We start from the raw sequence: 17901 nt of genomic DNA, 5'->3' as shown, positions 1-17901 counted from the left end.
CATAAATTACATCAAGAAGTCTAGACCAACTCAAATTCATAAATTAAAAAGTGGATATTTTGTTGCTATAGAGACAACCATGGGAAAAATATCCAAAAACAAGCAGAAGATATAGGGTGGGGTGCAAAAGGATGAAAGCATCATTGTATCTTTGGTCTTCTTGATTGCCCATATATTTTTAGACTGGGCACTTTGGGAAAGATACACTTTCTGATATAGCAAAGCTCAAGTTAAAAGTGGTCAAGTTTAATTATTGTATGAGGCAGGAAGTGGATGTCATTTTGCCTGTTCTTTTCATTACTCATGTGAAATGAAATGCTGTGACCAACTTGGCAATGGAGAGAGTCTATTCAAACAGTAATAATGAAAGTAGGGTGCAGCGGCACTGCTCTATATAATTCTCAGAGCCAATGTGACTCTGTGTTTCTAACTGAACAGACATGATCGTCAGCAAATTACGCTAAACATACACTACTGTTCACTGTTCAAAAGTCTGGGGTCAGACAGCAAATCATTTGACCGATTTCTGAAGGTGAAAACAGATATTTTATATAAAGTACTCATCATCAGACTGAAATAAAGAACAAATAAAATACAGTAGGGTCCAAAAGTCTGAGACCACACTGAAACTCTGGGACTGAAAATCTAAGATTGCTGCAAAACCTGGAAAAAAACAAAGTTTATGTTTATGAAGAATGCAAAGCATGCATTTTCACTAGTTGTCTCAGTCTTTTGGACCACATATATATGTTGAACTACTGTATATTATTCAGTTGAGATTATAATAGCTGTGGAAATACAATATTTATGCACTGAAAGGTTTTTAAAATAATAATTGAGAGTATATATTGCTTAACTGCATAATAATGTGTGACAATATACTAGGCTAAAATAGATAAAGATATATAAAACGTTTTATTTATGTAAATATGTCCATGAATGTACTAGGAATAAAAGCATGTGTCATCACAAGCAAAGGGCAAAGAAATCGAAAAAAAATAAAAAAAAATAAAAATAAGACCCAATATATTTGATTATTTGTATTCTGAAGTGACACATGCGAAGTGGTACACCAGTGCTTACTTGATTTGAATCTACATGTGGGCGGGGCATATGTGACGTGGGAGGAGCGTTTAAGGAATGAGGAACCAAGTACTCCTCAGCGTCCATCAGGTCATCCAGCTCCTCCTCATCTAGAAGACTCTGGAAGAACTTACTGTGGTTGGGGCTGGGCAGCTTCATGCGATCGTCCCCCTGAGATCACAACATATTGTGTTATCCAACACAGGATCAGGATCATGAAACATTTCGATTTCAAACAGAGAGAAGTTAAGCAATCCCCACCTGTATGACGAGGTATCTCTGAGGGTCCCGTGCCATGCGGCTGAACTCTGCAGCGAGTTCCTTAAACCGAGGCCGACTATCAGCATCAATCATCCAGCCTGGAGGGGAAAACAGAGCAACATGGATAACCTTTCAGTTCAAATCTGCCTTTTATTAAATAGCCAACTCTTGTCTGAATGTATGCCAGTGTGGTTTTATTGTGTATACATTTACACATAACAAATACAATAACTAAATTCTCAATATGTATGCAATGCATTTTATGTATTCACATATACTGGGTTTGGCATTTGCTTGATACTAATTTATTAATTTAATTTAATTTCCCCTCCAATCTGACACAAAATGGAAGCAATAAAAGTGGATTTCATGCAGGAATATTAAAATCTCTCTGAGGTGTTATAATTGTCATGTTGAAACAAATCATAAATGGCGTCTTCCAGTCAAATATGATTACGACAAACAGATCTAATCTCCGTCTCTTTTCACTTATTTGTGGAATTTACTGTGCTAAAACAAATTGAGTGCGAGTGCATAAAGAGAGCTGGATAAAGCAGTGACAGCGAGTACAAGACATGTACCAGTTATGATTTGGCTATAGCTTTTTACATTGTTTTTTTTTTTGTGCACAATTGCAAAACATAACCATATTAAAGTATGTCATTTCTGTCCCTCTAACAGCACCTAATGAAGTTCAAAAATAACAACAGGTTTTTGAAACACATCTTCCATCTAGCATTGGTTAATAAAATGGAAAGCATTCTATATTAAACAGATTATAAAGTCTAAGAATATGACTCACATTTCACCATCACCATGTAGACGTCTATGGTGCAGATGGGCGGCTGGGGCAAACGCTCGCCCTTCTCCAGGATATCTGGAATCTCACGTGTGGAAATCCCATCGTAGGGCTTTCCTCCGAACGTCATCAGCTCCCAGATAGTCACCCCTGAATGAATGTGAAACGCATAGTCCATCTTCAAAGCGCACTGTTAGTTATCATGATGGTCATGAAATTATAGGAGTGGATGTGAAACCTCAAAGAATGTGTTGTTTTCAGCTATACTTAACTTTCTTTATCTTACAGAAAGCAGTATCCGATCTATGAATGCCACTTTTAGCTGTTTTGCATTTACTCCAAAATTTTGCTGATAGTATCCTTTGAGAACGCTAAAAAGATAACCCTCTGGTGTTCCTTGTGTGGCGGTCAAAAATGACTGAAATAAATGAATGTATGAATGAATATTTGAATACATGAATGTACTAACTATTTTTGAATGTACTATACTGTACTACACTTTATTTTGATAATGTTTTTTTATAAAAAAAAATGTATTTTTAGGGGATTTTATGATACTAAATTATATTTATGCAGTAGTTATAATCCATTTATTACCCGTTAACCACTTTTTGAGCATAGACCTGAAAACAAAATTTCCCACTTTAACTGTCATCAATCTTTAACGCTTTGGAACAGACTTAGATTTGGTCTCTTTTTAAAGAAGACACTTTGCAGATTATTTCTGGAGTGAAAAACATGTTTTGTACCATTCAGATGAAGTAAAAAAAAAAAAAAAAAAACTTCCAATTTTTCGATCAAAAATGACAGAAGAGCACCAGAGGGTTAAAAATAAGTTAAGTCAAAGTTAAATAAATATTATAATAAATATTACTTAAATAAACAAAAAAACAAATAATCAAATAAAACGATTATTTAAGTATATATGTAATTTAATAATAATTTAGAATAAAACTAATTGAGAATGATTTGTTCTAATTTGAGAATGACTAAATTCAAATATTTAATATTACATTACTCGATAAAACCCCCCCCCCAAAAAATGAATACAATAAACAAAACATAATAATAAAAAATATAATTATAACAGCATTTTTTTGTAATTTAATCAGAAAAAACAACAACAATGTATTAGTGAAACGGTGTATAGCTCACCATAGCTCCATATATCACTCTGGTGAGTGAACTTCCTGTAGTGAATGCACTCCAAGGCCATCCACTTGATGGGCATCTAAGTTAATGAATAACGGTTTTACATTCCAGCTTATGCAAAGAGCATTTTCATATCAACATGGCAATTTTTACAGTTGTAAAACAGTTGTAGAACAGTTGTATTTTTATTAACTAACATTAACAAAGGTTCATAAATGCTGTACAAATATATTGCTCATAGTTGGCTCATATTAACTAATGCATTAAATAATGTTAATAATGAGACTTTATTGTGTTACTACTTTGTTTTGGGAAGGTGTGAAATGCATTCATGCTCAGAATTAAACGAGAGTCCAAATGAGACCCGTCAACTGGATTTAACAAACTCCTTTACAAGAAGAACTGCAGGAGAACACAAATTAATACTGCTGATTTTTCCATAAATCATCTTTAGATTTTTTTGATATATGCTTTTACTTTGTAGTGCTTTTTGATGTGAATAATTTCATTAGACAAATATGTATGATGTTGCAAACACTGACCTTGCCTCCATCCGCACTGTACTCCTTTTCATCTATTTCCAGGAGGCGAGCAAGTCCAAAATCAGTGATCTTGATGTGGTTTGGAGATTTGACCAGGACGTTACGAGCCGCGAGGTCTCTGTGCACCAGCCGCCTCTCCTCCAGGAACATCATACCCTGCCGAAGAAGAGATATGAACAATTATCATTTTAACCGACCACAGTCCTGCTTAATATCATGTATCTACAAGTAAAGCACATTACAGTGAAGCTACATCTCCTGAGCTCATATAGACCACCACTGCTATACAAATGCATCAGAGATTTAAATATTGGCCTGCCAAATTAGATTCACTTACTAAAGATATACTTAAATTAGTGTGACATCTAATTAAAATGTAATAGCATCTCCTTATTTCTCTTTACCCGTGTTCACTTCCATTTTGCTACTTTGGGTCACTGTGCATTAATACTGATCTTAGTGCCTCTACAGAAGTTTGTCTATGATTTATGGCTTTATGCTAATCTTCAATTAAAATGCAACTTCCTGGCCTTTGGGAGGAGAGGGGAGCTGAGCTGGAGGGGCTGCTAAAACTCTGCATGTGCTTGAAGAAAATCACTGACAGTGAGGGTTGGGGAAATGGACCTGTGGGCTTTTTCTGGGCAGTGCTGAATGAAGCCACGATGGAAAGGACTGTGGACGCATGGCAGCACTATGAAGGACGACAACACAAGAATGGACCATTGAGGAGGACCCTTTAGTGAAGCACATGCTTTCAAGACAAACTGAAAGAATATTGGCCACTGGAACACTGTACAAATACTCATTAAAAAAGCCAAGTTTTGTGTGAGTTCTGCTGTGTAATTGCCAGTTTTCAGCACAATTAAACAATGACAAAATTGAGATCCTGCCAACATCAATGCAGGAATAACTGTAAGAAACACACACAAATTTTTTTTTTTCCAATAAATTAAATGATTGTTTTTTTTATTTTATTATTTTGTTCAGCAAGGATCCATTAAACTGATCAAAGGTAATGGTAAAGACTTACATTGTTACCAAAAAAAAAAAAAAAAAAAGAACAAAAAAAAAATCTGTTTAAAATAAATGAAAAGAAAAGAAAAGAAAATGTATCATATTTTCACAAAAAAAAAAAAAAAAAAAAAAAAATTTAAATAGAAAAGTTATAAAAAATAAAAATAAACATACAGACCCAAACTTTTGAAAAGTCTATTTTTACCAAACACATTTCCTGTGAAGATTTTGAGTGATGATACAAATGAATCGTTGAATCAGAGTAGAATCAATTATCTGAAACTGGACAGTTTTGAACTGATTTAAATACATGAATCAAACTAGTTCCATTTTTGCTACTGACATTCAAATCAAAAATATGAAATTAAATGCAATAATCAAATAAACAGCGTTTTAAAAACTATATGCAATTATTATGTGAATATTCGATGCATTTCACAGCACTACTGGCAAGAGTAAACCATAAGCATCCTCATTTATCTCAATGATAGTTGCAAAAATCACGTCCTGATGTTCTAACGTTGCCTCCATAATGGTGGATTTACTGCATCTACCAACCAGACAAACTCTTTGACTAATTCACGACTCTCTGTGACATGTCATTTGCTGACTTTTTCTTCCAGAGGCAACGATGATCGCTTCTCAGAGCTACTTATACAGCTGTCTGGGAATTTATGTGAGCATGCATTAATCAGACAACAGCTGAGTCAAGAACACTGTGTTAAAATATATTTTCTCTGTGATTCAGAGAGAGACATTGACCCATCCATCACACAGCAGCACACTCTCTCTCACATTCACTCTCTCTCTCAAATATAGTCACGCAGAGCGCACACATAAGAAAAAGAACAACATATAATACAGAATAGCTTGAGCGATCCATGAAGGATATGATATTGTAGCTCAGTTTCAAAACCTATTGAGTTGCTTTGTCATCTACTCCATACAGGCAGTCTCCTCAACGAGCTTTTCATAATGCTCAATTTATTCTATGACAGTTTGTTGTTAGCATGTTGCAATACTTTACATATGCCAGTCAGAATTTTTTTTAAAGAAATTCAAATATTCTGACATTTGTAATGTTACAAAAGATTTCCATATCAAATATATCTATATTTTTTAACTTTCATCAAAAAATCCTGAAAAACTGCATCATGGTTTCCACAAAAAATATTAAGTAGCACAATTGTTTTCAACCTTGATAAGTAATGTTTCTTCAGCAGCAAATGAGCATATTGATTTCTGAAGGATCATGTGACAATGACGCCTGGAGTTATGATGCTGAAAATTCAGCTTTGCATTACAGGAATATATTACATTTAAAAAAATTCTCAAATAAAAAAAACTGTTATTTTAAATTATAATAATATTTCACAATATTACTGTTTTTACGATCAAATAAATGCAGGCTTGGTAAGCATAAGAGACGTTCAAAAACATTTTTAAAAAATGCATTGTAGAGTATAAAAATATACAAAGCATACATATATTGGGTAAAACAAATGTTTATTTTTAATCCAATTAAATTGTAGATTTATCAAAAAATTTAAATATGTTTTTTGTTGATTTCAACTCATCCACCATCTTAGAATCTCACAATTAATGTAAACGCAGCAATATACATAGGCATTTACAAGTTCAAAATAAAAGTAACCATTAGCAAGTCAACGGCCAAAAACATGGGACTCTTTTGTAAAGTATTTCTGCCTGTTTAAGAAACGCATGTCCCTTTTTTCCCCATTAAGGATGAATGAGCAGCCTCATGTTAGAGCTGTTGATTTAGCATTCAAAAAAGAAAAAAGGAAACATGAGAGAGATCTTTAGCAAATGCAAACCTGCTTTTGTCAGCAGAAACACTACAGAAGACAGTCGTTCTCATGAACTGTATCCAAACTAAAGTATCCAACGCTGCAAATCTTGAATCTTCCAATTTGATTCTTCACTCTGAGATCAAGAAAGCTGGATCTAGTGGAATTAGCATTCAAACGACAAGCGTTACTGCTGCCGGCCTTTAATGTTCCTTTCCATACAGAAGCTCTCTCTCCAACCAAAGAGATGGGCTAGGCAGTGAGAAGCAACTCTTTGTGTGTTCAGTTTGACTGAAGTCAGATTAAAGCAAGAGCAAACCCCGTCAAAAGCTACTGGCGTTTAGTATTACAGGCGTCTTGCAGGCTAGCGCGAGGAGCAGGTCCAAGCGTTGGCGTGACGTGCATGTAAGCAGGCCAGAGCATTCGAGTAGCGTCCCTAACCTCTGTTCTCTTGTTTTTACATCTGCGTTAGAGGTTAAAGTTTCTCCGAACAAAAAGAGAAGAGGCTCCCGCGGTGCCCTATTACAACACTTTCTAACCGCTGGCATGGGAAATAACAAATATTAGATGTGCATGACCACCTGGGTTTAATTAAAATCAGAGAGAGAAAGCTGCAAAGAAATAAAAAGATGGCGGAGGAGAACACATCCAAAAACACATGTTGAAAGATGGATTGAGGGTCAGAGGGTCACGGTTGTTGTTGTTACAGTTACATTCAGATTAAAGATGCTATGAGAGATGTTTTTCCCCTTTTTCTCCATTTTCTGATTTTAGAGTATTTGTTTTATATATATCAGAGCTCCAGTGATAGTACAGGCATAATTCACAAATAAATATCCATTGTTTTTGGAAAATCAAAATCTTCACTGTGTTGTCAGAACAAAATTCAAACATAAGGGCGACAGAGTGTTCATGTCGGACCCAAACTTTGGAATGATCTCCCTCTTTCTATAAGGTCAGTAAAGTCACTACCGAAATTTAAGGCCATTTTTCTTTCTTTTTTTGTCTGTACTCTTATTTTTGTGTTTTATTAGTGATTGTGAAGCACCTTGGGCAACAGCTGTTGCATTAAATGTGCTATATAGATAAACAAATGAAATTTACATTTACATTTAGTCATTTAGCAGACGCTTTTATCCAAAGCGACTTACAAATTAGGACTAAGTTAAGCGAATCATCGTGAAGAGGCAAAAACTGCAAGAAGTGCTCAAAATACAAAGTGCAGGCATTGGTCAGAGGAGCATAAGCCAGACAAGGGAGGATTAAGAGAAAAGGAAAGGATTTTTTTTTTTTAAGAGGTTAAGTGCTCACAGGAGAGATGAGTTTTAAGTTGTCTTTTGAATGTTGACAGGGATGAGGGTGGGGAGATCATTCCACCAGCATGGAACCGTGAATGAGAATGTTCTGGAAAGTGATTTTGTGGCTCTCTGTGATGGGACCACGAGCCGTCGCTCATTGACTGATCGTAGGCTTCTGGTAGGGATGTAGACTCGTAGGAGTGAGTGAAAGTAGGAGGGAGCTGAGCCTGTGATAGATCTGTAAGCAAGCGTCAATGTGATGAAATTGTGATGAAATTGTGATGAAATTGTGATGAAATTGTGATGAAATTGTGATGAAATTGTGATCAGAGAAGTAAATGTCGGCCCGCTAGGCACATCGTTCGCAACATTAGCCATTTGTTTTCAAAGAATCGGGTGAACCAATGATTCAACGGCCCATTTATAAAGAGAGCCATTTACTTTGTTCCTGAATTAATCTGTGACATTTACCGCCACCTACTGGCAGCTTTAGTTTCTTATTTAGAGTATCATTTAAAAAAAATTTATCAGTTAATAAAACATCCATTAATACCCATTTAAAACCAATTAATGTCATTGCATTTGCCACCTCTGAGCTGCAATAAATCTGTAAAGTATATCTAAATACCAACTCAGATGGAGGTTCTGAAAAACAAAACAAAAGAACAACAAAAAAACATGCCCATATAGCCTAAAAGTTGATGTGTAATAAATTCTATGTTGAATCAAATTAAACATTTCCTTCTAAAGCTACTTTTTGAGGCTTTCCTCATTTAACATAATAATGATTTTAAATGATCTTTTGGGGTTATTTCTCAGCCAAACTTGCTAATTAGTTAGATGAATTGGATGAATTAATCAGTACATCATTTAATTAATTAGATTAAAAAGTTAAATTGCTTGACAGCCACAAAAATAGTAGGCATTTTACAGTGTATATACTATGCAGTAAACAATAACACTTTACAATAAAGTTCCATTAGTTAACATAAACTAAAAATGAACAATACTTCTAAAGAATTTGTTAATCCTAGTTGATGTTAATTTCAAGATTTAGTCATTCCTTTTTAAATCAAAAGTTGTATTCGTTAACATTAACGGTACACAGAAATGATAATTATTTTGGATATCACATGACCTCTGATTATTTATTAATCCTGGTTATTTAATTATGCATTGAAAAAATGGTATTTAAAAGACAGCATTACTTTCCGACAGCAACTAAATAACACAACCTGAACTAACCTAGTATCAGAGCACACAACAAGGCTATACACAATTGCTACAGATTAATGCATACATTAAAATATGTTTAAAGATGTTTTCAGTCCTTTACTACGCCGTTTTAACTCTCACATTTTGCATGCAATCTCGTTTTAAATATATAGCTGCATTGCAAGAGATATTCACAAACTCTCTTCAGCCCTACATGCAGAACAATGTTGTCAGTTTCCTTGATGTGTTACGGAGGAGGAGGATAACAGGACTACATACTGTCTGAAAAGCTGTAGTGCGTGGGCAGCACAGGAGGTTCATCAGACAACATGGTATAATTTGTGATAAATACACAGGAGCGGTTTCCATCACACACTGGTGGAACAAAGACAACGGATACTAACCGCATCACGGTGCACAACGAAAAGCAGTTGTCTGTTATGCTAAGTCTCAAACTGCTGAAAGTTTGCAGCTAGCTGACGAAAGAAGATGTGTAAACATCATAGGTTATTTATGAAAACTCAAGACTGAATATGCTGCTGTTTGTTTCTTACATCAACAACTCCTTATGACCCTTCATTCTTACACCGTTTCTACAACGATGCATGCATTCCTCTCTCTCTCAGTTCAAATTTTCATTTTTAATAGCACTTTATTGCAGTGCTTCTCGACCTTTTTGACTTTTAAGGGCCATGTCACACTAAGCTCAAGGTCAGCCGTCGGCCAATGTCGGGCCGTCGGTGAGCATCTGTCGGCTTGATTTTGCGGTGTGTTTCACGTCGGCTTTAGTCGGGCTCACGGCTGTGGGAGTTCGCACGATTCAGCATGTTGAGAGATCGCTCTGATTGGCTGTTCAGATAAGCGCGCGAGTTAGTGCATGAGAGAGTAAACGAAAGTGATGAAAGTGAGCAAAGTAGGCAAGACGGCCTAGAAAGAAGGCTGCTCTACGTCATCTTACCTGAGCATTCCAATACACAAATATTTTCATAACAACATGAGCCACCTGGAATGAAAAAAGTGATCAGCGTGATTGATATTCAAAATGGAAAGCAAACGCTGCTTTGTTTAGTCCTAGTTTCGGACTTTTTGAATGACACATATAGACTATTGATACCTGCTGATATAGACAGTTAGGCTATTTCCTTACATGTAGGCCTATGTGCAGAACGCACGTGCCAGTTGACAGTCAGATGTAGTCTTTGCAGTGTGTTCAAGTGCAGCTTTTTGGCCGATACGCAGCCGACGTGAGGCGACAACACAATCGGCTTTTGTCGCCGTTAGCTTTTTGATGTCGGCTTGGTGTGTCATGGCCAAAAAGGGACAGTTCACCCAAAAATGAAAATTCGGTTGTTCCAAACCTGTATACAGTACATGTCTTTGTGCTCGTGGACACTAAGGAAGATATTTTGAAGAATGTTTGTAACCAAACAGGGCCGTGCTGGGCTAAAAGCCCAAGACACACTGCGTTTCCACTGTCCACTGTTCCACAGCGCTTCACTAAAACACACCCGTAACACGCCTCTCTAGAACAACGTCACACAAACCCTTTAGTTTTATCAGAAAACTAATCAGAAAGAAATCACTGAAAAACAGCGTGATCGCAAAACAAACATGATAAATGCGTCCGTTTGCTGGCATGTTTGTTGTTTACTTGAATATTTAAAACCCAAGAATCGATGTTTTACCACAGGTTTACAATACAAAGTGATACACTGATCATAATGAATTAGTAATTTGTGTCAAAATTGCACATTAGTCACACAGAAATAAAGTGGTTTACCGTTAGGTCTATTTCAAAAAAGAAAGAGGACAGACGTAGCCTAATTTTTCAGTTGTGTCTCTTTCTGTTTATTTGGTAGTTACAGGACATATTTACATCACTTTTAGAAAGAATGATAATATCTACAAATATGCCACCAAAAATATGACCTGATGAGCTTTAGCACTCTCTCCCAGTAGGCGACAGTTATATATTCAGTCAGAGAAAAAAAGGAAATAAAGTTGCTTTATTTTATGATAGTCTGGTATAAAGAGACGAGACGTATGCTACTGTCAGTGTCAGTTAAAATATAAAAATGATTGTGATAACCTTTATTAGGTGCCCTGGCACGCACTATCACGCACTATCACGCACTAGCACGCCCGCTTTTTGCCCGACAGTGGAAACGCGGCTATGGAACCCCACAACTGGCGCCCCAAAAACCTGTAATTTTATTCAGGTTTGGAACAACTTGAGGGTAAGTAAATGACGACAGAATTTAAATTGTTTTTGTGAACTATCCCTTTATTCACTACAGCCACTTCCGACAGATGGATTTATTTACAGTATTATTTACAGTATTAATTACTTCATTCATTTTTTTCTGTAATAAAAGATGTTAGTACAATAAAAGCATGCTATTGCAAAACAAATTGTATATAATTTACAGGAAACTACTGTGTGATGTGTTCAGATACATGCTTTCATCCATCTCTTCTGTACTATAGTACTATTTTTCGAAATCCTGTTATACAACAGATTTAACACTATACACAACCCCTTTCCCTTTAAATTACAACATGAAAGACAAATTAAGTCTAAGTTTAACGTATTATCATAAATTGAACGACAGTACACACACAAAAGACCTGCCTTGCTCAAAACTACATCGGTGAAAAGTGTGAAAATGGACAAAATCTCAAAGCCTTCTCAAAATATGAAAGACAGACAGAAATAAAGATGTTTACATAAAACTATTTATAGCTGGCTAAAACACATTTGTCTAAAGGCCAGGCAATCCTATGAGACTGAAATCAGAGGAACTGAATTGAAAAACATCCGCATAAAAAATATTTCAGCACTGGATCATGATTTCCTCCTTTGCCCACATCTTCAAAAGCAAACATTACTAAATCATTCACGAGCACAGAGTCCCATCAGCTGCAGGCGGCTTGAATTAGCCTAGTTCACTCTAATCTGTGATAAGGACACCTCAGCTCTTTTCATAATCAACCATCTTGAAATGAATGATCCAATCAGAGTTTCAATCCCCCAAATCCAAACTCCATACATCTATGAGTGCATCGGATCCCTCGCTGCAATTGGAGGGTTTCAGAGACTCTGCATTTCCAGAGTGATCATCGGGCGGAATGAAAGCACTTATTCAGCTTGGATTAGGGATTGTTTGAGAGGTGATGGCAAAAGCTGAATGCCGGCTATTAACAGCACATGCATTTAAAGGTGAAATTAAAAAAATAAATAAACAGAAATGCTTATTAACAAACAATACATTCAAACTGAAATGAAGATAGAAAAGGCACAAAAAAAAAAAAAAAAAAGGTATGGGAGACTTGCTGCACCACAATTGAGTTGCATTCGCTCTGATAGAAAACAAATGCATTAAAGAATGTCTTAAAGATGCAGAAAGCTTCATTTTGAGTCTGCCATAATAAAACAAATGATCTGAGCTATAGTATCCACATTATTTCATAGCTCGAAAATGGTCTCATTTGATTGCATTTTATATTTCTCTTCAGGAATTCTACTAGTAACATCGTAGATGAAAGAAACAGAGAAGTCCATTAAGTCTCTTAAGCTATGAAAGAGGAAACTTTGCAATGTCAGTACTATATAGATATCAATTACTGCATGAGAGAAACCAATATGTGTGTGTTGCTATGAAAAACAGCGAGATGGAAATGCTGGACAAGGTATATGATTTGAACATGATAAGATAATAGTCTAAATGGATGCAATGATGATAACAAGTTCTTTTCTAATATATTTGTTGGCATTGTTTTTTCCTGCCAGATAAATGCTGGATGCTGGGAATTATTCAAATGACACCCATCATCTGATGGAGGGTATCACTTTTGATGCCAAGTTAGCTTGGAAATATGCAAACGAGCTCTACCACAGCCACATACAGTACTTTATCCATAGAGATGATTTTAGAAAGAATATTATAACCCTCTTTCATTCATACTGCAATGCCAAATCAAATTCACAATTATGATTTTTCAATAAGCCAATGTTTGCAAAAATATCTCATTTGAACTTTGCACATTTAAACCCCTGATGCCTGTACTATTAAATCAGGAAGATAAAAAAAAATTTGCACATAAAAGCAAGGATATCATTAAATAAAATATCATTAAATTAAAGGAGATAACTTATTTTATTTTCAGATAGAGAATACTGTATTTTGAAATATATATATATTCAGATACTTTTTTGTTTACAATTTTACACATAAAAAGGGACACAGAATAATGTATTTTGAGTGTTACTCTGAATCTGCTTCAGAAAAGAAATAAAGAAATACATTTATTTCATTAAGAAATAAAGCGTATTAACAAATATGATTTGGTTAAATTATGTTTTTACAGGTCCTGCATATTCATGGAACTCTCATTTGTCATGTTCACACTATATGACTAATTCAGATCTTGTATTCTCAGACAAAAGGTGCAAAGTAAATGAGCAATGCTATGAAAGATGACATTAATCTTGTATCCTAACCGGAAGAGAGAGGAATCGGTCTGATGTAGTTGAAAATGACACACTGAAAATGCTGCTTTCCAACTCAAACATCTTGAAACGTTGAAGGCGTCAAAATCGGTCTCCTCTCTCCCTGGCATCTAACTTTCTCTTCACTTCAGCTGTCATGTTCCTCAGGTCTAGGCGTGAGAAAGCAACAGGTCTGGAAATTCACTCACAATAAAATAAGACTCTAGTTTCTCCAAGAACACAGCAGGAGGAGGAGCCCATGCCCTTGCACTAGACACAGGCTCTGTATGATAGGAGAGCACGACGCCAAGATCTAAAAGGACTGGGCGGCAATCACAGGTCACTGGGTGAACACAGCAGGGTAATCTAATGGACGATTGAGAGGATTAATATCCTGAGGACCACAGCAGGTGAGAAATCAAACACAGATCCAACCTTAAACTCGCTAGCTTCTCTGAGAGATGACATGCTGGTAAACAATCTCAGACTGAACAGTGATTATGGCTCTTGATTGAGGACAGTGGACTTTTTTTCTGTCCCAACACAGAGAGAAATATAATGTTATATATATTTTATGATTATATGATTTAATTAGATCTGCTTGAATAGTTAATTCTCTTTTCGTCTCACACAATTTCTTTAATGTCTAAAGCAGCATTTCAGTCTCATGTTTTGTATGCACATTTTGGACATTTTATTCTCATTTTGGCTTTTACATCCAGTATTTTTATGCAATATCTTAAAATCTGCATAAAATACATCATCGTTCAAAAGTTGGGGTTCTCTTCTGATCACCAAGGCTACATTTACTTGATCAAAAATACAGTGAAAATAGTAATATTGTGAAAATAAATATACAATATAATGTTAATAATAATTAATAATAATAATTAATAATAATATTAATATATTTTAAATTTACAGATTTTTCAGCTTTCTTTACTCCAGTCTTCAGTGTCACATGACCTTTCAGAAATCATTCTAATATGCTGATTTGCTGCTCAAGAAACATTTCTTATCATTATCAATCACAAACAGTTGTGCTGCTTCATATTTTTGTGGAAATACAGGATTATTAAATGAATAGAAAGTTCAAAAGAACAGGATTCATCTTTTTGAAAACTTTTGTAACATTATGAATGTCTTGACTGTTACTTTTATCAATTTAATGCATCCATGCTGATTAAAATGATTAATTTATTTTACAAAATGAACAGTACAGTATAATGTTGATGCAAACCAGACTACTGATATTATAGATAGACAGGGATTACCAGTACTGGAGTGAGAAACTGGATAGGCAAATGACACAAACTGGACTTCAACTTGCGTTGACTCTTTGAGCACCACAGCTAAATAAATATTTCATGCAATGCTGAGTAGGAAATGGGTAGCTGAGGATATTTTCCCTGAACTCCTTCATACACCAGTCCATTACATAACGTTTCAATCACAGAGCTGAAGAAAGAAGATTTTCTCTTTAAACGTGGTAGGGGGCAGTTGCACTCATTTGACGCATGAGACACCGGAGCTTCTTCCTTCGAAGCACTTCTAAGAACGTCCTTGTGTTTGATGTGGTACCCGACTGAGCCGAAGCAGCTGAGTGTTTAGTGGTTCAGCAGCCTGCAGATATGTGCGTTCAGTGTAAAAACTTCAAGTAAAGTGCATTTACTATGAACTCTGGGAAGGGTATGTAGAGATTCATTATTTGAGACAATGTTTTTCACTGTACATGCTCAACAACAGAGGCAAAAACACAGTCTTACCTTTGCGATCTGCACGCACCAGTTGAGCAGCAGCTGGGAGCCGATGTTCTCCTGGTGCTCATGTACGTAGTCCAGCAGGCAGCCGTGGGGCATGAGCTGAGTTACCAGCTGAATAGTGGGACTCAAGCAGACCCCCAACAGACGCACTAAATGAGGATGCTCCATGCTGGCCATGATCAGCGCCTCCTGGAGGGAAAAAAGAGAAACACTGGAAATGTGTTTTCATCAACACTATGGATCAATTTGGTCATTACACATTATGTGAACTCTAGGTCCAATTAATTAGTACTCCAATCTAGGGTTGAGTATCGGCAACTACCTCATGATACAATACATATCGGGATATCATAATTGAATCAACATCAAAACTGCTCCAAAACCATAAGGGAGGCCAAGAATGACTGCAAGAGAAATGTATAATCTGCGGGTTCAGTTTCTCTCTCTCTCTCTCTCTCTCTCTCTCTCTCTCTCTCTCTCTCTCTCTCTCTCTCTCTCTCTCTCTCTCTATCTCTCTCATCTCATAGAAGCAACACTGAGAAACGTTACTGAGAACACAGTGTCAGATCACAAAACATTCTCATAGAAGAAAGCTTAAAGGTCATAAGTGTAATTAAAAATTTGTGTTATTTTAATTCATTTTATTCCTACTTTTAGGATTCATTACACTGATCAAATTGACAGTAAAGCATTTTATAATGTTATAAAAATTTCCATTTCAAATAAATGCAGTTCTTTTAAACTTTCTATTCATCAAACAATCCTGATAATCACAAACATATTAAGCAGCACAACATTGATAATAATCAGAAATGTTTCTTGAGCACCAAATCAGCATATTAGAATGATTTCTGAAGGATCATGTGACACTGAAGACTGGAGTAATGATGCTGAAAATCAGCTTTGCATCACAGGAATAAATTACATTTGACAAATATATTAAAATTGTAATATATTTCTTTTTTTTTAACTGTATTTTCGATCAAATAAATGCAGCCCTGGTGAGCATAAGATACTTCATTCAAAATCTTACCGACACCAAATTTTGAACTGTAGTGCATATTTATGCAATAATTCAGTTACATGTGAACAGCTCCCCTTGTGTTCAATACAAACAGCTTCCTTTAACTTTAGCATGCTTTTAAGAAATCTACTCAAAGCCCATATGGCTTCAAAAGCAAGAAACTTAAGTTGTTTAGGTATATTTATTAAATGTAAGATGTATATAAAAATACATGTAATTGCCAGAAATTATTGTGGTATTTGATTTGCGCTGTTGGCTAAATTCATTCACTTGTTTGTTCTTGCAATATAATTTGCAAATGATGGTAAACAGTAAAGTAAGGTTTAATTATAAATTACTCACATCCATAAATTCCACATTGGCTTTAGGTCCTGTACTTTCATTGAGTATCTTTATGGCCACTGGAATCTTCACTGTTTCTCCTTCTGGAATCCAGATTCCCTTATAAAAAAAAAAATGGCAGCAGAAGTTCAGGAAACATGCAGAACTCATAAACACATGAATCATAAAAGTGAATGTAGTACCTTGTAAACAGTGCCAAATGCTCCTGTTCCCAAGATCTTGACCCTCTTAAGCTCCGTCTCCTTCAGTATACGTAACTGTGCCTGGTTTGGCGCCGTGCCGCTCGGTGTTAAAGGCTCCACCAACTGCTCAAAAAACATAATCAAAATTCATTCATAACTACAATACCTACTTGAGCTTCATCTGCCAGTAACTAGTTGGCACCATTGTGGACGGTATGATTTCATTATTGTTCATTAATGATTTGGTAACAGTCTGTGTTTTGCCAATTTGCTCTGCTTTTTTCAGTTTAAATTGCTGAGTTTTTATCTCCTCTTTACTTCTCGAGTTATGTTTATACAGAGCTTCTTTCAGTGACGTTAAAGAGTGCTGCAGGGATGACGTCAAAACCTGGAAGACTAATTCATGGCCTCTTAATCTGTTTTCATTTACCTAGCCACTAAAACCTTTGCCAAATTACAATACCTTTAAAAAAACATGCACAATATAGCTGCTGTACTTCTCATATTTACAAATTGCTATTCATATCACTCTGCAGTGGTTGCCAATCTCATCATGTATTCAGTTCAAAATACTTATTTTAACCTTGAACCTCATTATCTATAATATGTGAGCTACTGCATCCATATATTCCTGCATGTATCTCCGGTCCTCCGAATTCAGATCGCTATACTTTTCCTTAGGTTTCAACTCTTTAATATGGGTGACAGAACCACCAATACAATAAAAAATCCTATGTCATAATGGTTGCTGTAGACAGACCCTATTTCTAAATAATTTATTAATCCTGATATTGAGTATATTATACTGTATGTTTTATGTCTTTCAATAAAAACAACAACAAATAATCCTGCAACACTGGATTTATCTGCAAGAAGTAGATACTGAAACAGCAAATCAATTTGGGGCTATACACTCCCTAACAAAACTG

The 17901-nt window shown here is 35.6% G+C and overlaps 1 protein-coding gene and 1 long non-coding RNA gene across 2 annotated transcripts in view; one reads left to right on the top strand and one right to left on the bottom strand.

The window, feature by feature from the left end:
* Positions 1 to 17901, bottom strand: part of LOC309494418 (receptor tyrosine-protein kinase erbB-4-like) — a 175111-nt gene that overhangs the window by 7589 nt on the left and 149621 nt on the right. Inside the window, exons 18-25 of the mRNA XM_082163755.1 lie at positions 16973 to 17095; positions 16791 to 16889; positions 15428 to 15613; positions 3838 to 3993; positions 3299 to 3374; positions 2147 to 2293; positions 1345 to 1442; positions 1084 to 1254 (exon numbers count right to left, since the gene is read on the bottom strand). Of these exons, the coding sequence (XP_082019881.1) occupies positions 1084 to 1254; positions 1345 to 1442; positions 2147 to 2293; positions 3299 to 3374; positions 3838 to 3993; positions 15428 to 15613; positions 16791 to 16889; positions 16973 to 17095 (1056 nt within the window). The remainder of the gene's footprint in view (positions 1 to 1083; positions 1255 to 1344; positions 1443 to 2146; positions 2294 to 3298; positions 3375 to 3837; positions 3994 to 15427; positions 15614 to 16790; positions 16890 to 16972; positions 17096 to 17901) is intronic.
* LOC309494586 overlaps positions 1 to 17901 on the top strand; it is a 109805-nt gene that overhangs the window by 18278 nt on the left and 73626 nt on the right. The window lies entirely within an intron of this gene.

This window comes from Leuciscus leuciscus (assembly GCF_965113295.1).
Source record: "Leuciscus leuciscus genome assembly, chromosome: 3".
Taxonomy (NCBI): domain Eukaryota; kingdom Metazoa; phylum Chordata; class Actinopteri; order Cypriniformes; family Leuciscidae; genus Leuciscus; species Leuciscus leuciscus.
The sequence above is the reverse complement of the archived record's forward strand: the minus strand, read 5'-3'. Positions and strand labels throughout refer to the sequence as shown.